Consider the following 24,681-nt stretch of genomic DNA (forward strand, 5'->3'; position numbering starts at 1 on the left):
TCCCACTAGTAGTGTTGTTGCTACATCCTGCTGAGCATGTCTGCAAAGTCGTTGTCCATCCCAGGGAGGTACTCTGCCACTAGATGATTGTGGTGGTGGAAGGCCCACTTCCAGTATATCTGACAGAGTTGTGACAGCTGGGATGATCGCGTCCCCCCGTTTTTGTAACTAGTACATGGCTGTCATGTTGTCTGTACAGACGAAGACAACCTTATGAGACAGGCAAGAACAAAATGCTTTCAGGGCTAGAAACACTGCCTGAAGCTCGAGGTAATTGATGTGTAGAGACTGGCGATTGGGATCCCAGAGCCCCTGTACTGTGAGGTCTTGAAGGTGAGCACTCAATCATGTGACTTGCGCATCTGTGGTTAGTGTGACCTGAAGCAGAGTGGCTAAAAATGCCGCACCCCACACCCCCCCCTTCAGGAGGTTGGTGGTGTTCCACTATTACAAAGAGCAGCAAGTCTGGCAGTTTAACAATACTAGATCTTGCAGGTGATCCGGTGACTGAGACCACTGACATGGCAGACATTGCTGTAGGGGACACACAGGACGTCTGGCATGCAGAACTATGAAAATACAAGACGCCATCATCCACAACATGCACATAATAGTCCTGACTATGTAAGTATAGTTTTCCTGAAATTGAGGGAGTCTGAAAGCTCTGGACACGAGCCAGGTTGAGGTATGCTAACCCTAGCTCCGCATTAAGGACAGACACCAGATTAGGTTGTACCTGACGAGGCTGAAAATGAGACTTGGAAATGTTGAGTCAAACCCAGTGTGTGAAGGAGGTCCACTGTCAACTGAGTGTGCTGTTGGCATTGGTGGAACGTGATGGCTTCGTCAAGGTATGGGAAATACGTGAATGTTTTGCCTTCTGAGGTGTGCAGTAACTACAGCTAAACATTGTGTGAAGAATGGGAGCGGTAGTGATTCCAAATGGAAGGACCTTGAACTGGTAGTGTTCCCCTGCAATGTCGAATCTCAAATATTGTTGATGGGTAAGGTGAAATCGAATATGAAAGTAGGTGTCCTTTGGATCTAGGCCTGTCAAAGGCACCTTGCTGTAGGAGTGAAACAACGTGTTGAAGGGTAACCATGTGAAAATGTTTTGACAGGATGTGTTGGTTACATGGTCTGAGGTAGACTAACGCCCCAAGAGAGACGTCCTTTTTTGGATTAAGGAATACAGGGAGTATCCTCCTGTGCCTTGGTCTTGTAGTAGAACCGGCCCTATGTGCTCTTTAAGAATGGGTTGGACTCCTTGTTTAAGAAGGGTCTGGGTTTCCCTGAGATAGCGAGAGGGAATATTGGGAGGAGTGTGATAAGCTCCAGACAATAACCATTTTGCATAATGGAGAGGACCCATTGGTCTGTGGTAATGTTCCAGTGTGAGTAAAATAAAGTTGCAATCTTCCCTGACAGGTGTGGGCAGGGGAAGGTGGAGGTAGTCCCTGCTTGTCAGCGGAGGAGCCACATGATTTGGAGCTCTTTCCTTGTCATTTGTTACTGGAACCTCTATAAGAGTCTCTGTAGAAGCCCCTAGAATAGGCAGATTGAGGCTGCCTAGGGTGTGAGGTGGATGCCTCCGAGGTCAAGGGCTTGTAGGAGCTTTTGAACTCAGGAAGACGAAAGTGCCTCTTTGCGTGAGGGATTGAAGGACACCCATAGCCTTTTTTTTTTTTTTTTTAACTTTCTCAAGGGTGATATCAACTTGAAGCCCAAAAAGGTGCTACTTGTCCAAGGGCATATTAATGACTGTCTGCCGGACCTCTGGTTTAAAACCAAAGCAATGCAGCCAAGTGTGCCTTCGGAGAAGGACGCTGACCTTGATGTAGAATGCTGCTGTGTCAGCAGCCTCCAGGGTGCATTATTCGAGATTACATGCCCCTTTCCGACTATCTGCTGCCATTTTATGCTGCTTATATGGTAGAAACTGGAGAAGCTTCTCCATTTCATCCAAGTGAGCCCAGTTGTATAGGGATAACAAGGCTTGTGAATTGGCGAAACGCCAGTGATTTGCGGCTTGTGCCGAGACTCTTGCCAGCAGCATCAATTTTCTTACACTCCTTCTCAGGGGGAGGAAAGTCCCCCGACTATTGGCTCACTTACGAGCTGTGGTGGCTACAATGGAGTCGGATGGAACGGGAGACCTAATGTAGAGAGGGTCAGAAGAACCGATTTGTATTTCTCATCCACCCTTGGTGTAATAACTCTAGAGTGGCCAGGCACCTTAAAGATCTCGTCTCCATGACGAAGCATGCCAGGGAGCATTGGGAGATAGTGAATGTCCCCATGGGTGGTAGTAAGTGTATCAAACAGGAAATCCCACTCGATTAGGTTTTTATGCAGCTCCACGGTGTGGAGCAAGGCTGCCCTAGCCACTACCTGCACGTGTGTCACCTCCTGAAGTAGTGTATTCAGGACGTGACAAGCATGCAGGATAGAGGTCAGGGTCATTAGGGGGAACAAGGGTCAGGAGCATGCTAAGGGTCTGGGTTTTCTTGAGACCCACCTAAATCCCCAGCAGCAAACGGGAGAAGGATCCTGAGGAGTGTAATCTTGCAGTGTAGGAGAAGTGAGAATGACGAGGGGATGGAGGTGGAGGCGATCGAGGTGGAGGAATAGATGGTGGCAAAGACCTACGTGGTGGACTGGGAGCCTTGTCCTTGGTCCTCTTTTTGTTTCAGAAGCACAGGAGAGAAGGCGCAGCAATAATATGTTCTGTAACCTACTGGAGGCTGCACTGATGAGTTTCCATGGTTTTCAGGATAGGCTCTACTGGAGAAGGGGTAGCAGAAGACTGTCCAGAGTCTGTTTCAATGATTTTGGTTCGGATTCAAAACTGTAGCACGCTCAAGAATTTCTCGTCATTCCTATTTTGCATATGCGTGAGTCAATGAGAAATCCAACAGTCTTAAAGTCTAACTAGGAAAAGGAACCTCAGGTAAATTACACTGTAACCCACAAATATCCAATCAGCCTTTCACTGGCTAGTCAACTGGTGCGGTCCAACAACTTGTTCACCATACTCCTAGCACCAAGTCAGGTTTCCATCCTTGTGCTGGTTTAATTTATCTCAAGTGTTTCTCTGCCACCTTTCATATGTATGTTGGTTGTAGATGAGCATCCTCTTGACTACAAAAAGCAAGCAGTTGCAATAAAGGGTGTACACAGTCAAGTGTGGGATACGACAGAACTCTTTCATAGGCCACTTCTACCTATGCCCTGGAAGCTGGAATCTATGATCCTTCTCTGTTCTGATTTTGGTTACTCAGCACCACTGACACACACACCTGCCTATGCAGACTACTAATTACTGTAAGCTGTGCTCCACAAATGATTTAAGAGGTACTCCAGTAAAGGGCTAAAACTCCAACTCTGTTGTTTGTCCTTAAATATTCTAGAACTACTTATTAAAACTGAAGGGGGCACAGTGTGACTTGACTGTTAAAGAACAATCCTAAAACCCATGTTTTAAACCTTTTTACACATAGATCCATGTAAAGGATGAACAAGCTACTTTCCAGTCAGGTTAATTTTAGCAAGTTTGACATTTTTACTAGACACTGGATAATCCTGAATTGACTCTCTTCCATATTGTTTCCATAAAAAGAGACTTTTGGAGAAAAATTTAAATCACTGAAGTTAGTTATGGAAGTAGGTTATTTGTAGCACAGCCCACTTAAACTCAATACTAATATCCCAGCCCTCAATTTAAATGTCACAGCAATTTAATTACCCCCAAAGTATGATTCTATGATTAGGCAGCTGCTTCTTGGTACAAAGGGCAACGATCTGAACTCAACCAGAACTTGCTAAGAAATTCCACCAAGTGGTTGGAATAGAAAAGGTATGTGTATACTTTCTGTGCTACAAGAATTAATCTTTATGGTACCTGTGCACATGTTTCTTCCGGGGATGTTGCACTGACTCCAAAAAGAACAGCCAGATCTAGAGTGTAAACTGTGAATTTTTCCAAAGTGTGCAAAACAGCAGGTGCCAAGTGAGAGCTCTGTCCTTGATTTGGGTCACCACTTATGAGGAGTCTTGGTCTGTACGATGTTGGCTGGTGATGGGCACTTCTATAAGCAAAAATATAAAAATAAGGACAAGTTATCATATTGCTAAAACATAAATTAACTAAGAAACATGTACAACTGGACAACAGTACAACACAAAGCACAGAATACAGTCAAGGACAAATGACCACTTAATGGTACCACTCAAAATTAAAAAGAAAAGAAACGGTGATTAAAATACTTAGGAATAATAGCAGAAGACAGTGTTAGGAATAGTATGAACAAGGAGATTTTGGATTAAAAGACTTATGGGGAAAACAGGGGAGTCGAGACCGGAGAGTTAGATGAACTCCGCAGAACCGAGGCGATGTAGATCTTGAAACACTTATCACAGGTAAACATTTTAATCATTTAATGCCTTAGAAAGGCCATCCACGATGGAATGTCACTAGAACACTTTTCAAAGGACAAACAAATCCCAAAGCACTGAGTCATGCAAAGGTAAGAAAAAAAAAAAAAAAACACCAGTCTTTAGAAATGAAGCTACAACAACCCTTCCATCTATTTTGTGCATAAACAAATTTTCTCATGGAGCACTTTATATACGTGATTTGAAATGTTCTATGATACCGTAGTCAAGATTATTAATGTTTACAATATCTTGGGTTTCTGATCAAGAAATCATTAATTAGAACAAAAATGAAATATAAAGTTTCTTGGAAGCAGTGCAAAAAAGCAGATTCATGTTTATTTAAAAATGTGAATACATGTCCTGGAATACATTCTAACACATTGATCATCTTTTCCTCTTCAGAATGCGATTTTCTTTACATCAATAATCTTAAAACAGACTACCAATCAGTGTAGGACGGGAGCTCAAGGATTCACCTTTGGTGAATAAGCAACTGGTTTGAACATTTAAAATAAAACTGACTCATCTTGGACTGCATAAGAAATGCAAATATGATATATTGCCCACAGATCCTGAATATTTATGATAAATCTTCTCAGAACAAACCAACAAAATAAATTGATTTGACCTTTACTCAGACCTGTCCTTATGAACCATAAACCTAGCAGAGCTGTAAGAGGGAAAGGCCACCATGTAAAGGAGATCCCTCGCCTCAGAGCAGCTTGGGACACGTCTGAACTACAGAATTGGTACACATAGTTACAAGAGAGAGTATGACTAAAAACTAGACTTCTTTGTTGTTCAAAACAATTAAAGTTTGGTTAACTGATACAAATGTGACGTGCCTCGAGTGGCAGGATGATTCCCCACTCACCTACAAACCAAGCAGTAATTGTCTAGCAAAGGTAGTCTAGTTTAATTGCAGCTTTTACTACATACCTACTGAACTGAAGAAAAGGATGATGTGCTTCCTTCTGCTTAAGGTTTGGTTGTTTTGGAGAAAGTCCATTCTCAAACACTGATGGTCCCTCATCATCACTGTACATCAAATCACTCGGAAACAGCTGATTCACATCATCTAGAAAGAAGGGTTTAATTAATACAACACAACAGCAAATCAAGGAAACAGTAGAAGAACTGACCAGTCTGTGTTTGCATTCTTTTGTTAAGCTCCTTTGCTCAGTAGTTAAACGTCAAGGAAATAATGTGCTGTTATCTTACAGGGGCCTAACAGCTCAGGAAAGGTAGCCGTAAAGAGATTCTGTGCATGTAACAAAATTATTCTTACAGTTTTGTTACAATGTTAGGAAGACTGATCTCTTCACCTCAAGCAGGCACAGTGTGGAACTTGCACCATCACAAATCAGAGCAGGCTGCAGCACGAGAAACTGAATTAACCACAAATAATGACAATCTTAGAATGTCGCTTTTAGTCCCCTCTTACTTGACAACTTATTTTAAGAGTGATCTTTCCTACAACGGAAGGGACTACCGCTCCAATGCACATCAGAATACATCCTTCATTCTTCCAACGCACATCACACCATTCCTGCCTCAAATGTTCTACATCTTGAAATACCAAGCTACTGTGCTTTTCCTTTACTTTAATGTTCACTGTAGCAACAATCCAGCACCATATTTCCTCTCAGTCTTTCACTACTTAAGGAAAAACTAATTGAATCACAAGCGCATCTTACTTACCTGTAACTGTGGTTCTCCAGTACTGGTATCTTTTATAGATTCACATGCTTGAATCATCCACGTTGTCGAGGTGGGAGTCTCACGGGAACTTCAAATACATATAGCAGTAAGTGCAACACACTAGGCCCCAATGGCCCAAATAGGCACGGTTTTAGCCTAGCCATGTTCTTTTATGGAAAAAGGACCAAACTTGAGCTACAGCCAATCAGACATCAACACTCCCAACAGAGGCTGTTTCCCTCAGATTTTCTAGTACAAGTGTGAACCACAGTTACAGCTAAGTAACCAATGTTCTTCTCCAGTATTGGATCTTTCATAGATTAACATGCTTGAATTAGAGTAGCGAGCAGTAATGGTGTACAACAGCAACAACAACAACAGTAATTCTACTCCTAGCTAATATTAGACAGCAAAACCTCAATCTTTCCTGAAACACAAGTATAATAATGATAACCATAATAAACACCACAATTTCATGTTTTTCTTAATAACAGTAATCATTATAACCAGAAAAGTTAACATTGACTAGATTAAGGAAACATAATTCACATACCCTGTAAGTGGAAGGTGGGATGATCAGAGAGGCTCATTTTAATGGAATAGATGCCTCAGCACTGCTTGCCCAACTGCTGTGTCCATTTTATTCACCTCTTCAAGACAGTAGTGCCTTGTGAATGTATGCTGGCTGGACCATGTGGCCGCTCTACAAAATGTGCTGCAAGGGCACTCCCGCGAAGAGCCGCTGACGTGGCCCCTGCCCTTGTAGAGTGGGCTCTAACCTTGTTGTGGAGCGTCTTGCCGGCTTGGGCATAACAGGATTGTATTGCCAGGCCAATCCACCTGGCAATAGTCTGTTTAGATACCGGGGAACCCTTCCTCACATCCCTAAAGGCTACAAATAACTGGTCTGATTTGCAGATATCCCACATTCTTTGAAGATTCAATTTCAAGCACCTCTTAATATCCAAGGAGTGCGATGCTTTTTCTGCTACTGTCTGTGGGTTCGGAAAAAAGGTTTTCAAAGTCACTGGCTCATTCAAATGGAAACTTGAGGGTACCTTCGGAATATATTTAGGATTTGTCCTAAGAATTATTACCCCATTAGGGGTGAATTGAAGAAAAGGCTCTTTGATGGTGAAGGCCTGTATGTCACTTACTCTTTTAGCTGAAGTAAGAGCCAGCAACAGTGTCGTCTTCCAAGAGATGAATTTCAGATCAGCCCTGTGGATTGGCTCGAAAGGGGCTTTCATGACTTGTCCAAATACCACGTTCAGGGACCTTAACAGTGGGTGTTTATGCACTGATGGAAAAGCTCGAAAATGACGCCTAAGAAATTGTTTCACAATCCTAGTAGAATATAACAAGGATATGAGCGGTATCTTGAAATTGCTGCTACAAGCACCCAGATGGAGGAATCCAGAGCCCAGATTTTGCCAAGTCTAACGAATAAGGAAGTACCTGTTCCGGGGGCGAAGAGATGGGATGGACTCCTTCCGCAGCACACCACAAACAAAAACGCTTCCATTTAAGTCTAAGTCTTATTGGTGGTGTCCGCTCTGGCCTTGGCTAGGATTGCCCTGCATTCTGATGAGATGTCTAAAGTGGCGTATTCATTGAATTCAGAAGCCAGGCCGACAAGTGTAGAGATATCGGATCCGGATGCCTGACCTGGCCCTGGTCAAAAGGGTTGGCGTCCATCTGAGTAGCACATGTGGCTGTTCCGAGAACATGTGGAGTTCCGTGAACCACACCTGCCTGGGCCACCTGGGTGCTACTAGTAGGAGGTGACATCCTACTGTCTTCATCTTGCTGATCACTTTTGGGAAAAGTGGGATCAGAGGAAAAGCGCAGGCATAGACCCCGGACCATCTCATCAAAAACGCATTCACCCCAACCCTTTTTTGAGGAAGCCAGCTGGCGTAATAAGGGCATTTCTTGTTCTCGTATGTGGCAAATACTTCGAGATTTGGTCTGCCCCACATCCAGAAGAGTTGGTCGAGAACTTTCTGGTCTAGCTCCCACTCGTGATACAGGATTATCGTCCTGCTCAGTGTCTGTTAGGACGTTGGTCTGTCCTGGCACGTGCTCCGCCCTCCGAGAAATATTGTTTCTTATGGCCCATTTCCAGATGTTCTGAGCTTGTTGTGAGAGCTGTAAGGAGCTTGGGCCTCCCTGCTTGTTTAGATAAAACATGCTTGTGGTATTGTACATCCTGATCAGAACATCAGAGTTTCGAATTCTTGGTAAAAAAGCCTTGAGCCAGATCTATTGCTTTGAGCGCCAGCTTGTTTATGTGGAGTTTTTTGTCCTTTCGAGTCCAGGACCCACTTATTCGCAAATCCTGAAGGTGGGCAACCTATCTCTCTAGGGACGCATCTGTTAATATGTAGCGAGGTACTTGTGGAAGAAATGTAAGGCCGCTGGGCATGTTGGCCAGTCTCACCCACCAAGACATGGCTGCCCGCATTGCCGGTGTGATGAGAATTTGGTCCTCGAAGGAGCCCTGCACCTGAAGCCACTGAACATCCAGGTGCTCTTGTAGAGGTCGCATACGTAGTCGGCAATTTGGGATCAGCAGAATACATGACGAGATCATTCCCATTAATGACTTGTAAGTTCAAACTGAAACAATCTTTTTTGTCAAGAGCTTGTGTGCCAAGCTGGACAGCTTTGGTTTTCTCTCGGTATGCCTTGCTTTGGATAGTATCCAGTGTTGCCCCCAAGAAATTCAGTTACTGCGTGGGGTAAACGTGCGACTTGTGATAACTGATGGTAAGTCAGAGATCCTCAAACAACTGGAGGCAGGCGGTTGTATGGTGTACCACTTGAGCTCTCGAGGATGCCTTGATGAGCCAGTCGTCGAGATAGGGAAAAACCTGCATGCCCAACTGACATAGGTGCGCTGCTACTGGAGCTAACATCTTTAAAAAATTCTGGGGGCCAACTTCAATCCGAAAGGGAGGACACAAAACTTTAGATGCATACCAGCTGCCCTGTACCTAAGAAATTGACAATGGTTTTGATGTATTGGGATGTGAAAATACTCATCCTGGAGGTCTAGGGATGTCATGTGATCTCTGGAATTCATGAGGGGTAGGATGTCCTGTAGCGTTACCATTTGTAACGACTGCTTCGTCAGGAACTTGTTGAAGGATCTTAAGTCTAGAATGGGGCACCAATCTCCTGAAGGCTTCTTTACAAGAAAGAAGCGTGAATAGAATCTGTGGTTCCTGTGAAGAGTTGGGACAAGTTCTATTGCCCCTTTGCGCAACATCACACACTTCCTTGAGGAGTTGTTTTGATCATGAGGTGGTGGACCTGACAGAGGGATATTTGGTGGTTTCTGTATGAACTCCAGAGCATTCCCCTTGGCCACTATATCCAGCACCCACTTGGCGGATGTTATGCTTGACCACTGAAGGAAGTGACCAGTGAGGCGAACCCCAATTTTCGACCTCTGGGTAGTGTTGGTAGTTGGTTTGGCTGTCCGGTCATTGCTTTCTGGCCGTATCCCTGCCACGGGCAACGGATCTTCCCTTTGCGGGGTGTCTAAGCAGCAGTAGGTGGCAACTGATAGTGCTGCTGATGCGGTCTGTATTGTTGTCAGAGTTCTGCTGGAGGCGAACGGTACTATGGACTATACTGTTGGAAACCACCACAAAAAGGAGTAACTTCCTCTAACCCTCACACCTCGAAATGGTTGTTTCTTGTACTGTAACGTACCAAGGGATTTCGCCGTATCTGTATCGGCCTTGATGGATTGCAGTATGTCATCCACATGCTTCCCGAAGAGGCTTTCCCCATCAAACGCCATGTCCAGAATTCTACTCTGAACCTCTGGGCGGAGGGAAGTAGACTTCAGCCACCCCTGCCTACGCAAGACCGCTGCACCTGCTAGCTGCCAGAAACTGTCAGTGAAATGTGCACAATTGATGACCTCGGCTGCGATCCGCTCACCCTCATGTAACATCTTTTTTGCCTCCAGTTTGGCATCCTCAGCAAAAGGTCCCACATTTGGCAGTCATACCTGCCGAGGATGGCCAACTAGTTAGCTGCCTTCACTGTAATCACTGCCACTGAGGAGAATTTCTGCCCAATGTTGTCCAAACGCAGTACCTCTCTGTCTGGAGGTGATGTGATTGGCGCTGAAGGATTCTTTGAGCAATGTTGCGCCGCATGAGATATGACAGAATCCAGCTTCGGTTGGGTCAGTAAGCAGGCCGGAGTGTTTTCTGGAGCTTTATACTTTTCCAGCCGCGGCATCTGGGAAGGTATGGGTACTGGATTTTTTTTAATTTTTTTTAATCACTTTCAATCCCTCCTGCCATAAAAAAAAATCCACTATAGGAATTGCCCTAACCAACTTATTTGATGGCTCTTTAAAGTCATATAGGAAACAATCAGTTTCCTGTGAAATAATGGGTAGCTCAAATCTTTTGGCTGCCCTTTCCATCAAATTATGGAAGCCCCCTATGTCCTCCGGGGGTGAATCCACTGGTCCTGCTGGTGATGGCGACGGTGTAGGGATGAGGTATTCATCCCACTCACTAGTTGTCGTCTCCGGTATCTCACCTTCTTCTCTCTCCTCATCTGTGGAGTTATGATCATCCTGCGGTGTGTGAACAAACTGAATGCTTCTGTGTGGCGTCCCCGGGTGGCTGGGGACTGGGGGTCTGCAGAGCCATCTGTGGGTTGTACGGTCTGGATGGAGTCGCCGGTAGTGATGGCGGAAACCTTTGATAGTAATCCTTCAACATACCCTGGAGGTCCGACACCAAAGATCTAGGCATGGGAAAGGAAGCCTCCGTCTCAAACATGGGGTATGACGGATCCTGTTGGCATCTAGTTGACGAATAGGTGTGCTGCTCCTGCGGATCATCGTCATCTAAGTCCTGGCATTTGACCTGGAGTTGTGACGGACTACTGCCTGCCCCAAACATCCCCTCCTCCTGAGAATAGACATCGTCATCATCATCATCATCCAAGAGGTGCTGAGGAGGATACGGCAACACCTTGCTTGAGGAGGTATGCATCAGGAGTATTGGAGATGTCTTCTTTCCCACGGTAGTGAAATAAAGGAGAAAGGAATCTTGCTGAGCCATGAAATCTCCTGAAGATGGGGTCATCGATGGTTGCGCAAACGAAACTGTTGTCCTCCTCGTTGACAGTTCTCCCATCAGCTGAGTTTGTCGTCGACTGTTTGTCAACGACGGTTCCCTCATCGACAGTGCGGTCAATGATATACTAGTCGACGGTACCTTCTTTGTCCTCATTGCCTGGTGTTTCGTCGACGGGTGCAACGAGGCCTCCGACCTCTCTGTTGTCGGCGACTTCTTCGTCGACGATGCCTTCTTGTAGATTTTGGCGGTAATGATCGTCGTCAATGAAAGTGGCGACGACGTAACAATCATCGGGGACACTGCTGTGGTAAACATGGACGTCACCATCGTCGCAGTGACCATCGACACGGTAGTCGTCGATGGGCCTTTTTGGCAGCATCTGAGGAGAATCTTCCTGGATCGTTCCGCAATTATTGGGGGTGTGGCAGGCTCTGAGTGGACCGGAGTCTTAAGTGGGTCTCTGATCCCGTGGCAGCACTCTCCTGGCGTTTATGTTTCTCCAAAGAGATATTTAGTTTTCTTAGCCATCTTTCACGGAGGCTCTGTAGGTAGTTTTCCCTCCCCTCCAGGCCTTTTTAGGGAGTGAGTAGTGTGAGATGAGGATTCACTTTCATCAGAAGGATTCGCCATGGCCTTCTGCTTTTGTTTTGGAGGCACAACAAAAGTCTACCCTCACGGCTTTGAGGGTTTTATAACTGAAGGTGCGACAGATCTTACAGTCTCTCACGTTGTGATCTGGATGCAGGCAGAAGATGCATTTCTTGTGGGGATCATCAATGTGAAGTCTTTTCTTCCCACAACTACCACAGTCTCTGAAAAGTCCTTTCTTAGTCTGTTGAGACATTCTGTCCACTGCAAAGCTGGGTTCTCTGGAAGAAAATAATCCTGTCAGAAGAATAACCTGAGCAGAGCTCAGGGAGACTCCCTTCACACAACGTGCAGTAGAAAATCTGATGGAAACCGCCTCTGTTGGGAGCGTTCTAGAGGGTGTTGACGCCTGATTGGCTGTAGCTCAAGTTCGGTGATTTTTTTTAAAAAAATGTTATTTTTATAAAGGAACATGGATAGGCTACAACCGTGCCTATTTGGGCCATTGGGGCCTAGTATGTTACACTTACTGCTATATGTATTTGAAGTTACTGTGAGACTCCCACCTCGATGACGGGGATGATTCAAGCATGTGAATCTATGAAAGATCCAATACTGGAGAACTGGAACTGCTGAATTTCTTTGGTTCTGTACGAGAAAATTGAGAACTTAACTATAAAAAGGTCCCTGTAACCTGTTTTCTTCCAGTGCATTTCCATGTTTTTCTTTTAATACACACAGACATAAATATAACCAATGCCTACGGCCAGGGCTGGTGGCCAACCCTCATGCATGCACCCAAACCCAAGCTGTGCACAGCCTCCAGCCTTACACCACATGATGTTATCTGCAGTGTTTTTTTTGTTTTTTTTAATTTCTCTTTGGATCAGAGAAATAAAAAAAAATAAAAAAAAAAACCTCCCACCTCCTTGTTGTGTCTTATGGGGTCAGGATACCTTCTCAGCCCCCAGCTTGACAGATCACTCTGAAACTTTCAAGACAGCAGATGAACAGACTAAAGTATACATTGCAAACATTTTGTGAAGATTCAAACAGTGGCAAAGTTATTGGCAAAACAAAAAACTCTCCATCTAAGGAAATAAAACAGGTCCTAATTATAACTACCCAGTGGCGACCGCTGCTGGGTAATATACACACACACATTATAGTTAAGCTCACATTTTAAACGTACAAAACCATAGAAATTCACCTGTTAGTTATCTCAAGTAACTATAACTCGTGCCCTAAGGTAACTAACTCGCACCCTCGCCATGCAGCTTTTTTCATAAAAAAATTGACTGCAGATATTAAATTGATATTATCAATGATCTTATGAAAGATGTCATGAATGCTTTTATATGTGGGCTACTTAGCAGCACATGGTGAGGGTGTTTAAAATGCGAGCCTAACTATAACATCCCTATAACCGTTGTTTTTTTTAAGTGATTTTTTTTTTTTTTTTGCTTTAAACGTAAAGTCTAATAACTATGTTAATTCAACCACAGCCAAGCCCCTATAACCACCCAACACCGTGCCACGCACTGCTTTTGACCTTCAGCACCGGGGGTTGGCCTGCGGCGGCACCCTTATAGCCATCTCGCAGCCAGGCCTTGCAGTCAACCCCCTAAAACTGCCCAGCGTTCTTCTAGACTTTGATGGATGATCTTAGAATGAGATGTTTCAGGACAAATTGAAAATAAGTCTATTTGTCAAGTTAAGATGTACTTTTCGTATATACCTTAAAAGTTTGAATCTGAAAAGTAATCAAAGCAGAACTGTGACTCCTGACACACCTAGACTGGAACCCTCAACCTTCATCATAAGGGCCTGAGACCTTACCCTCTAGGCCACAGGTGACTCTTTGCTATACAATTTCCAGCAATACAAACGACTTTCAACCCAAAGATTTTGATGGCAAAAAGACGTAAATGTTCCATCACAAGGAATGTTTAACAATCAAAACACTAGTAAATAAGCATACACACTGCATGAGATATCAGGATTTGAACCTTCAGTCTACTGAGTGACAGTCCAGTAGCTTTATCAGTAGGCCAGAAGTGACTGTTCTTTTCGCATCAAAATGTAACTTTGCCATTCGACCACACATCTTGCTAGAGTGATAACTTTGAAGTCATTGTTTAGAAAGACCATTGCAATAAAAATCTCTCCTCCATCCCATTATGGGATGAAAAAGTGCGACAGGACAGCAGGGGTGGTGGGGGGTTGCCCCCACAGTAAAAGCCGGCTCCCTGTGTCTTGTGGGAGCCGGCATTGCTCCTGAAAGCAAGGAGCTGCTTTAAACAGCAGCCCCCTGCTTGTGAGGCAGTGTTGTCATCTCTTTTGCTGCATGCACATCTGCATGTAGGGAAAAAGATGAAAACTGCTTTCTGCAAGGGAGCTTTGACAGCTCCCACTTGCAGAAAGCAGAGTTAAGTTTGCTTGGTGGGAGCTATTTGCTCCCACCAATCAAAAGCAACCAGCTACCTCCCAAGGGTGGGTAAGCTCAGGAGGGAGCAGCAGCCTGCCCTGTGCGGTAGCTGTCATCAGGGCAATCCATGGCTCCATGAGGGGGACCACACAACCTCCTCCATCATGTAATTTAGCCCCGGAGAGGTTGCAGTCCCCGGGACCAGGTGTCCTAGACAGACCCCCTACATTAATTTATTTCAGCCTCAGGGAGGCTGAAGTCCCTGGGACTTTGTTGGGGAATCTGGAATCGAATAGTCATTCACCTCCTTAAAACAAGTTTTTCACATCTATAGCCCTGAAACATTTTGCTTCAATTTGCTGCTTTCCTGTGGTACAGCCAGTTCAAAGGATGCTTCAAAGAGGGTCAAACAAAGTCTGACGAGGCTGCTCTGGAACACTGACACCATAAAACCTAGCTACTATACTTTTAGCTCTCATAGTTAGCAAACAAACACAGATAGTAAATTTACAACTATACAATGAACAGCAATAGAATAGCCATTCAAATAAGTCCTTAAATTATTTAAACACAATCATTTACAAGCAAATATCTAAAGTTGTATGTTAAGGGCAGGGAACTATTCCTCCAGGTCCACATTCAAGCATGTCGCAGGAAGAGGACCAATACTGGTTGCAATGTAACTGAACAGCTCTTTAACAAGAATTAGGAGGAATAAACATTAGGTTGCAGGATACTATCAAAGCTGAACTAGTGTGATTCACTGTGCTCAGCAATTAGACTTATTAGCCAGTATTACTAAGGACTTAAAAGAACGTTTTTTGGTGTAGGGTAACTTGTTTACGGGATAAAACACCAACAGAAAAGCTTATAAACAGAACTGGAATCTATTCATACCAGACTGAGCCAGCTTCTTCATGCCTAGCTCTGCATGTGGAAAAACCTTCTGTAGTGCTCCTAAAATGTGATCCAGTGTAGTCTGAAGCAGTGGTTTGATAATGGGAGACAACGCCTGGCCTGGCGAAATTACAGCCCTTTGAGATGCCGGGACAATCTTCTGCATGGCTGTCACAAAGTCTTTAGCCGTAATAGTAATGGAAGAAATGTCAAGCTGCAACTTGTCACTAGTAGTATAAATCTGTGGATAACGGCGTCGTAGAGCACATATAGCTGCTTCAGCACACACAGATTTTATGTCAGCTCCACAGTAACCTGAGTGAAGAAGATGTGAGAAAAATTAAACAGTGATAGGTCTACCAAAAAGTCTTCAATGATGAATGCAATCAATACGATACCATCTTACTAAATAACTTGTAGTTCCAAGAGCAATCTCCTTTAACATGAGTTACACACACACAAAAGTGTGTGATTGTAGTATGTCATGAAGATGGGAAATATTCCCACACAGAATTTAAAATTTGAATTAAATCATCAATATTCACCATTTCATGCTAACAGATTGTTCTTGGGTCACCCACACACTACAAAGCAGGAGTCATTTTGATTTATGGGAGTCTTAAAACAATAACTGCTGCCACCACACGACAGACACACAATGAAACATGGTAGTCCATCAGTCAGTTGTCTGTAACCAGATAAGACTTAACATCAACTTTTAATATTGAATTGCTGGAATATCTGAATGATTTATTATCCAAAACATTGTGGGAAATTCCCCTAGTAACACTGTAAAAATATATGTTGACAGCTCCAAGTTTGAATGCTACAGTGAAGTAAATGCAGAAATGTACATGCAGGTAGAGAGCCCAATAGATTAAGCAGTTTGCTAAGATGCAACAACATTAAATGGTGCAAACTATTTATGTTTTTACACAGATACCCACAGTATCTCTTTGGGTGGCTGGATGTTAAATCTCTTCTCACCCCCAATTCCTGTTTTGTGTGTATTCCAGGAAATACTTTACCTTTTCCCTACCCATTTTTGTGATCCAACTTTTTCCACAAATGGAAAATCATTTTTGTTTTTCAGGTCCTAAACTGCTTTCTCTACCTTTACAAAATGCAGGTTGGTGTACCCTAGCCATGCTTTTTTTTTTAAATAAAGGTGTAGTTTTCCTTTAATTGTGATGGAGGCAAACAGAGAGGTACCAAATGCACAATTGTCATTTAAATGTGGACCATTGTCAAGGTATGAAAAACCTTGGTTTTTGGGTGTAGATTTGTTCATTGGGAACATCTTGCCTACAACACCATGAGAGAAAATTTCAGCACACACTGTCTTTAGTTCCCTTTCAGCAAGGAGAGATTATCCACTTAATCTAACTGAGATACAGGATGTTACAATAGAGAAAGATTCATTAACTTTATCCTCTACCACCAAATAGAATTAGCCAGTCGAACAAGTACGTTACCTTTGATAACGCTCATCCTGGTGGATACCCAGACAGGGCCGAGAAGTTTTCATAGCAGTGTTCCTGTATGTAATTGGGTAGCACAGTGCAGCTCTAGGTTTGCCTTATTCCACCTGAGAAGAGGCAGAGCAGCAAACAAGGGCCACTCTATGGGGTGTCAATTATGGCTTGCCAACTTACTGTTGGCGAACAGTGTGCAAGAAAACCTCCACCATGCAGTGGTTGGCAGAATATGGCCGAATAGAACTCTGCGTTACAAGCATAATGCGCAGTGGCCAAAATACCACCAACTCTGACGGCCAATCAGACCTTTTTAGATTGGAGAAGAGATCAATCCATAGAACAAGAAGGTAGTAGGAGCAGTGAGGCATCTCATGTTAGATAATATACCGGAAAGAACATTACCAAGGGTAAATAACATGTTCTTATGATGGATACTTCTAAACCGCAGAAACCTCACCCTTAGAATTGATAGCAAAGCAGTACTTCCCAAGTTGTAGTGGCTGCTGACTCCCCTCAGACCAAAATGTGCTGCAGGACTGAAAAGATGAAACTGCCATCCCAGTTGAGCCTGGTTGTAGTAGTGCTTCGTGAACATGTGTACAGACATCCATGTCATGGCATGACAGTTGTCAAGAAGAGGCACTCTGCATACCAACGTAGTGGTACATGCCGTGGCCCCAGTGGAGTGAGCCTTCAATCCTTCCAGAGGCTGCTTCTTGGCCAATGCGTATCAGATTTGAATGCAGAGGGCTATCCACCCTTTTCAGCACTGCGCTCCCTTGCTTTGCCCCAATAATCCTACAAAAAAGCAGTTTCACCAACCTGATGGTCTTTGGTACGATCAAGGTAAAAGCTTATGGCTATATGTTCAGCCAGTGAAGTCTCCTCCTATGAGCACTGGGAGGGTAGTGGATCACCAAATGTGAAAAATAATAATGGTCCTCAATGCCAGTTTGTCTGGAGAAAGCTGTTGTAGGGTGGCTGTATAGAGTCTGCACAGAGACTCTTGAACTCACTCAAGCTATAAACCCATGCTCAGAAAGATTGTTTTTAAAGTCAGAAGACACAAGCAGTTGCGCACTGGCTTTAAGGGTGTTTACACAAGTAATGTCAGGAACACATTAAGATCCCACTGTGGCATCACAAATGGATTGAGAGCGAAAGGTGTGTCAAGTCTTTAACTGCATCACAACATATGGTTTAAACAAGGATGGTTGGTCTGGCAAACCCCAAAATGCAGAAAAAGCTAAGAAAAAACACTTTACACGGTGCCCGCTGCAAGACCTTGCTGGGTCAAGATAAAACAAGCAATAAAAAACAGTTTGGCTTGTGAGGCGTCTGTGTTGTGGACTCCACACCATTAGTAAATAGACTATGCAGACGACTGGTTCCAAACATGTAGGTCCACGAACCAGCCTTAGAGGGTCCATGACTGCTTTTAATATAAACAGATTAATAAAGGGTATGTAAAATAAAGTTACTAAATGCAAAACTGACTTTTTAAAAAAAAAACACTGTAAATGTCAAGGAATTTTAAATTGGAATGTAATAATGAAATTATTCTCCTCAGACTGATTCATGCGAGCACTGCTGCTGCAAACAATATAGTATGGACAATGGTGTGGCTTCAATTGAATTAGATGTGTAGATGTTTGATGGAATGCTTGTTTCTGTATTTGTGTATTGTTTTGCGATTCAAATCATCAAAAATTTAGGCCTGGGTGCACATTCCAGTAATGACTCAGTTGGGGTTTACCAGGATCCAGTTATGATTCAGTGGGGGTCCCCGGGTTCTGGGAATGATTAAAAGGGGTCCACAGAAGTCAAAATGTTGGGAACCACTCACGTATAGGAACCCCTGGCTGCGAAGAGGAAATCCACACCCTCAGGTGGTAGATCGAACACAGTTTATGACCATTTCTGAATCTCCAAGCATACATGTAAATTGTGTAGGTGCCGAACTAGGACTGATGCTCACACCAGAACATGACCAGAAGTTCCAGGTATCATATTGTAGTGGCCAGTCCTCACCCACTAGGATGACGGGGGTCTCTTTGTTTCTGAAATTTTTCACAAGTTTTAGCAGGAGATGCAGAAATGCGTACAGGAGTCCGTTGCTCCACTCAAGCAAGAATACTTCTCTCTGAGCATTCTTTGGAACTTCAATGTGCAGATGTTTTGACACTGCACATTTGGCAATGGCAAAATGATCCAGCCAGGGTTTTCCCCATTGTCGAAAGATGCTCCAAGACACCTCACTATGCAACAACCGTTGGTGTTCCGCCAATCATCACCTGCTGAGCTCATCCGACCTGGCATTCAAAGATTCCGCAAGGTGGTTCACAATCAGGGAAAGGTCCTAATGCTCTAACCAACTTCAGAGCAGAAGCTCCAGGCACACGACTAAAAGGTCCCACCCTACCCTGCTTGCTGCAGTACTACAGGGCGGTGGTGTTACCTGTGAGAACCTGTGACAGGTGAACAACCCATAACTCTAACTGATTTATGTGGAGCAGAGTCTTCACCTCTCCCAAATGGTTTCCCCTAAACAGCAGTGACATCAGTCAAAGGGGTCCGACACTGGTCAGCTCTTTTACAATCTGTGAAACCTGGATGACTCCTGCTAGGTTCCCTTGGTGCTGGGCCCACTGAGGATTCAGATCCCACTGCAGACCTCACATATGTCACCTGGTGAAGTGGGCAAGCAGGACATCCTCGGATAGGTACGGGAGTAGGACATGTGTGGCTTCTTCTGATGTTCTGTTCAACAACGTACTGCTTCAATTCAGTCTCACATTGACATCCGATGCATACAGACACATTTCTTATATCGTGAAATCGTGCCTCAAGTTCAAACACCAGAGATGAGCATCACAAGAGTCCATAACTAACATCTGTTTATGAGATTCACAGCATGGTGTGAACCCTTTAATCTTGGGTGGGGACATTGTTCCTCTGCACACTGGAATTTAGCTTGGAAAGTTTGTGAAACAGACTAAATAGGGAGTGGACTTCCTAATCTGCGTTCGCACATGCAAAAAGAAAGGCACAGACGTGGATGCCCAGGGATGCCACTTATATGTGGGTTGCTTCGTCACTTTTGGAGTGGAGGAAGGCCAATGGGGAGCTGCTGCACAGCGCCATCTAATGGAGTGCAGGAGCACTGCTGTGAAAAATTCTGGATCCTGCTTAGCGACTGGGGCAGGCCTTGAGAAATCAACTTCCACTCTCTATGGGAGTGAAATTTTATCAGGGCAAGCTATTTTTAGGGCCTACTGGCCGGGTCTGGTGAGAGCTCCAGCTGGGAAGGAACATGTGTTCTGTACGGTAAAGTGAATGGGCAAATAAGACATCTTTAAATCTTGTTTATCTTGTCACATTCGCTGTTCAAAAGACAGGTTAAATGTCAGTTTATGTCTTCCTATAAATTGCTACTAATTTTATAGGAGAGATTGGGGCTTACTTTTCTTTCTTGGACTGTTAAGTTAGAGGATATTGTAAAGTGAATTGTTTGACAATGGAGCAGGTCACACAACATTTAAATAGATTGTGAATGATCTCTACAGATATTTCAAAATATAGTTCAGGAATTAGGAACGCACTTTTTACAAGTCTGAAGCGAGATGAAAGCGAAGCATTAAACTAAATCAGAATACTTTACTTCGTAATGTGCAAATTATAAACATTTGCTAATACCGGATATCCACACATTACTTTGTGTGTAAGCTATATAATTTTATCAGTAAAACTGTCCATCACTGGAAAGGATGGTGGCCATTTCGATGGAAAAGGGGTCTGTAAATGACACATGCTTTAGTAATATGTATTAAAAGTAAATGTTTAAACCTGAACTGAGAAACATTCCAGCCTCCCACCTGATGACAATGCTATTAGAAAACTAAGACAAGTCAGAGGTAATCTTTAACCTATATGTGGTCTACGCTTATTATACTTGGAGCGAGCGTTTAGTCTATTAAATCAAACAAAGGAGTTTTTGTACAGCAGGACATGCTGAACACATCTTTGGAGGTGGTCTTGTATGTTATAATGAAGACAGGGTGACTGTAGAAAAGTGCCATCTTTCTGGCATAGTTACCCTCCCCCACCCCCACCCTTTGCTTGATGCAAGTGTGCTTGGACTGTAGTTCACTGGGATCCTACTAACCAGGATCCCAGTGACTCTGCTCTCTCCCCTAAGTTTAGTTGTTGGTAACTTTTCACACCCACAATTGGCATACTCGTGCACTCATTTAAGTCCCTCATATATGGTACCAAGGACATTGGTACATCAGGGGTCCCCCAATGGGTCGCAGCTTGTATAATGCCACCCAGGGGAGCTCATGCAATGTGTGACTGCAGCCTGCATGCACCCTTTCACTGCCACACTCAACCACGGAACTTGGACATTATAAGTCACCCCTCTGGTAGGCCCTTCAGCCCAAGGACAGGGTGCATGTCTCCAAGTGTGTGGGTACCCCTGCATGAGTACAGTGCCCCTACAGACCCCAGGACAATTACTACACTCCAAGTGCAGAGAAGGCATCTTAAGGTATGTAGTGGATAATGGTCAACAAGAGTGGTCCAACTACATAATGGCTTCACTGAACCTAGGCATGTTAGGTATCAAACATGTTGGAATCATACAACTACACTTATTCCAGTGTTAGTTACGAGAAAAGATGCACTCTGGGGGTTCCCTATGGAACCCCCCCCCCCCAACCCTGGAGTCACTTACTGTACTTAACTCTGGTGTTCTTGGCTGCTCTTAGCCAACTACAATACTTAACTTGGCTGGAGTCACTATTTCACATTCCACTTTTTTAGTATATGGTTTGGCCCTCCCCTAGTGTCATGTATATTTCTATGCTATTTCTGATGGTTATTATGTGTGCATATTGGGTGCAATATCACCAAAGGGAGAAATAACAATGTCAGTTTAGTGGTAGTGTTGTAATAAAGTATCCTTTATTTTTGCAACACTTGTGTGGTTCTTTCTTGTGCGTAAGTTATGGTCTGGGTACTGTGGTATTCCAAGTGCTTTACATTCCTACTGGATAAGCCTTAGCTGCTCGCCCCAGCTACTCCTAAAGAATGTCTGCTATCTGGACACCTATTAACTATCACTTAGGGTTGCCTGGAGTCAGTATAGGGTGCCACACCATAGGTGTGCACTATAAACTGGGCCGTCCTCCTACAGTGACAAATACAATATTTGTTTAGGATCACACAATTTGAGAATTTAAGTCACTAAACGAGCTGGTTTGGTAAAAAAATAAAAAAATAAAAAAAAATAAAAAAATAAAACATCAGATTTTCTGGGCCATGTAGGGGACATTCTAAGGGTGAAGACTCTGCAATTGTAAGTATCCATCCGAGCTGGTTAATCCTAATCACATGTTCCATGGTGCCTCAGCATTGGGTAAAAAGTGAAAAACACGTACGTTTTTCAAGTCTGGAGCATAGTGGCTACTTCCCTTCATGCCAACTCTGCCAAAAGAGTAATTTCCCTCACATTCTGTTTTACCATTGTATGGGAAGGGGTTAAATACTGGAGATCTCAATTTAAGAAGTGAAGGTTTAAGAGGTATTACTGGCTAGGATTGAGAAACAGGTTTCTACAGCATTTTTACAACACAGGTACACAAAGCATTAAGTAAGAGGCAATTTAGTTAATGGTTACAGGAAGCTTAATGTGGGGGACAAAGCAATGGTAAAATTTGCTGTGTCACTCGGAATCTTAACAGTAGCCACTCCCAGTTTAATAGCGGCAGGCATATGCATGTAGTAGATTATCAAAGAACACACGTTATATGCTCTGAAGTCCACAAGTTAAACCGTAAGGTACGCCACATAAAAAGGAATGATGTTAATTTGCAAAGCACCAGAAAATAAAAGCTCCCAATTGGCTACACACAACAACCTCAGAAATGGACGACTTGTGTTACATACAGTAAGCACAAGGAGTAGTCAATGGATTGCTCACAATACTACAAAATGTCACCGCAAAACAATGGTAATAAGTTACATAAGTTGGGAGAATGAGGGGGGGGGGTTTACACATCACAACCTAGTGTATGTAGAAGTCATTTAATTGACAAAGGTGTTCTTGGAGTTACAAGTATTACAGAGCAAGGAAGGGTGGAGGGCAAGAGGAAGAATGCCCTAAGTTGTGAAACAACATGAAGAGAAGAGACCATAGAAATAGATGTAAATAACCTTCTACTGAGATGGCAAGCCATTCCATGAACCTTAAAGACTGAGCTTCTGCTCTTTGGAGAGGCTGTTTTGAACTGCCCGTCCTCCTCCCTCACTCATGGTGGCATACAAAACTGGGCAATACTCACTCTTCCAAGGAATCAGCAAAGAATGTGGGTACATTTCTTAATGTCATACTCTCATTTACTAACCATATATGGTAAATTCCACTTGCTTTTTTCTATCTGTGCACGTTATGCAAAGTGCTCCATTTCCTTCCCATCTGCACAGTTATCAGATGTATTATTGTGTCTGCAGTGCTTAATGAAAATCCCGTTACCGGGACTCCAAGATTACTATGAGTCGTCTGCAGAAGAATGAGAACCGTGCAGCCAGAAAAATATATTGTTATCCACTATAACACCTCATCTCTTCTCAAATGAAGGAATTACTTTAGCTACCCGTGCAGCAATACCTTATTACGTTTCTCGGTCAGAGGGCCTTCTACAAAAGACTCAGATTTAGGATCCATCCTCTTTACTCCCAGGCAAGACTACCCCTTTCAATTAGCCATCGGTTGCAGACCTTTTTCAAAGGAGGATGGAAATCTTTCTTGTATCATCCACCAAAGTACTGAACTCTTGTCCCCTTTATCTTCATTTAGATGTCAGTCATTCCAAATTCTGTAAAGGTCTGAAAACATGGCTGGTCTCCTATATCACCTTACATCATTCTAAGGGATGGGACACCATTTTGGGTAACTGTCTGCTCTTTAGAAGTAGCATTTCATTCAGTAATTTAAGGGCACTTAACTAAACTAAAGGTATGCCACCCTCTTGCTTTACGGCAGCCAGACAGACTAGGTGTACCTGCATCGTCCGACGAAGAACAGTTACTGAAGAGTTAGAGCAACTAAAAACTGCTGAAGGCAGTTGGGTAAGGGGATGGAGTGATTGAGAGTGGTTTACCTTTGCAACCAGTGCCTTGATCTGCGATTGGTGTTTGGTAAGTTTCACAAAAACATAAGCTGGCCCATGAAATGTGCTAGGAATGAACCTTATCGTTTAAGTAGGCTGTGCATTGTGGAATAGAACAATACAGAAAGACATCAAAATATTCATTTAGTAGATTGCAAGATTATCTGGAAGGCCACTTATCCAGTAAAAAGGCAGCTGATCACAATCTGAGTTACGAAAGAAGAAAGGACTATGAAGGTATTGCAGCTCCCTACAAGGCAAACTCCAAGACTGGGAAAGCTGAAATTCTGTCCCATTTGTATGCAGTGGAGAGTGATGCTGTGGGACTGTCACAGCTACATCCTGAGGTTACGACATATACACATGACTCTGGGGGCTATCTGTGGACGATACCTGGGTAATTAAGTGCATAATGTAATCTTAAGAGACTCCAAATAGTACAATTCCACCTAAGAAGGGTGTAATTGTTTCTTGGTCAGTAAACCACAGCTTTCCAAACCATTTAATTGTTTAATTTTTGTTTAATTTTTAATTGTTTAGGCACAGGATTTCTCATCCTGCCTTGGGACTCTTCAACAGTCTAATGTTTTTGTCTCCAGTGTGTTCGACTATCATGTGTTTCGACTGAAGGTGTTTATTTTTTTGTGCAGAGGTGTGCGGATGACTGGGACAAAACAAAATCCTGGTTCTGCAGTGACTGGTGGCAACAGCAGTGTGAATCCAGTACTGAGGAGCCAAACCATTTCACCTGTACCCGTGTGGGAAGCCTGCCAACTGGCTCTCTCCAGTTAAAAAGCGAGCCAGTCATCATAAGGGAAAGTCTGAGAAAAAGATGGGACACTCCCACGAGGTGAACAGAT

At 43.6% G+C, this 24,681-nt stretch overlaps 1 protein-coding gene across 2 annotated transcripts in view; it reads right to left on the minus strand.

Annotated features, from left to right (window-relative positions):
* ATAD2 (ATPase family AAA domain containing 2) overlaps positions 1-24,681 on the minus strand; it is a 198,502-nt gene that overhangs the window by 104,341 nt on the left and 69,480 nt on the right. For both annotated transcript variants that reach the window (XM_069220705.1, XM_069220706.1), the window contains exons 16-18: positions 15,172-15,486; positions 5,377-5,515; positions 3,902-4,088 (exon numbers count right to left, since the gene is read on the minus strand). In XM_069220705.1, coding sequence (XP_069076806.1) covers positions 3,902-4,088; positions 5,377-5,515; positions 15,172-15,486 — 641 coding nt within the window. The remainder of the gene's footprint in view (positions 1-3,901; positions 4,089-5,376; positions 5,516-15,171; positions 15,487-24,681) is intronic.

Source organism: Pleurodeles waltl, chromosome 2_2, assembly GCF_031143425.1.
Source record: "Pleurodeles waltl isolate 20211129_DDA chromosome 2_2, aPleWal1.hap1.20221129, whole genome shotgun sequence".
Taxonomy (NCBI): Eukaryota; Metazoa; Chordata; class Amphibia; order Caudata; family Salamandridae; genus Pleurodeles; species Pleurodeles waltl.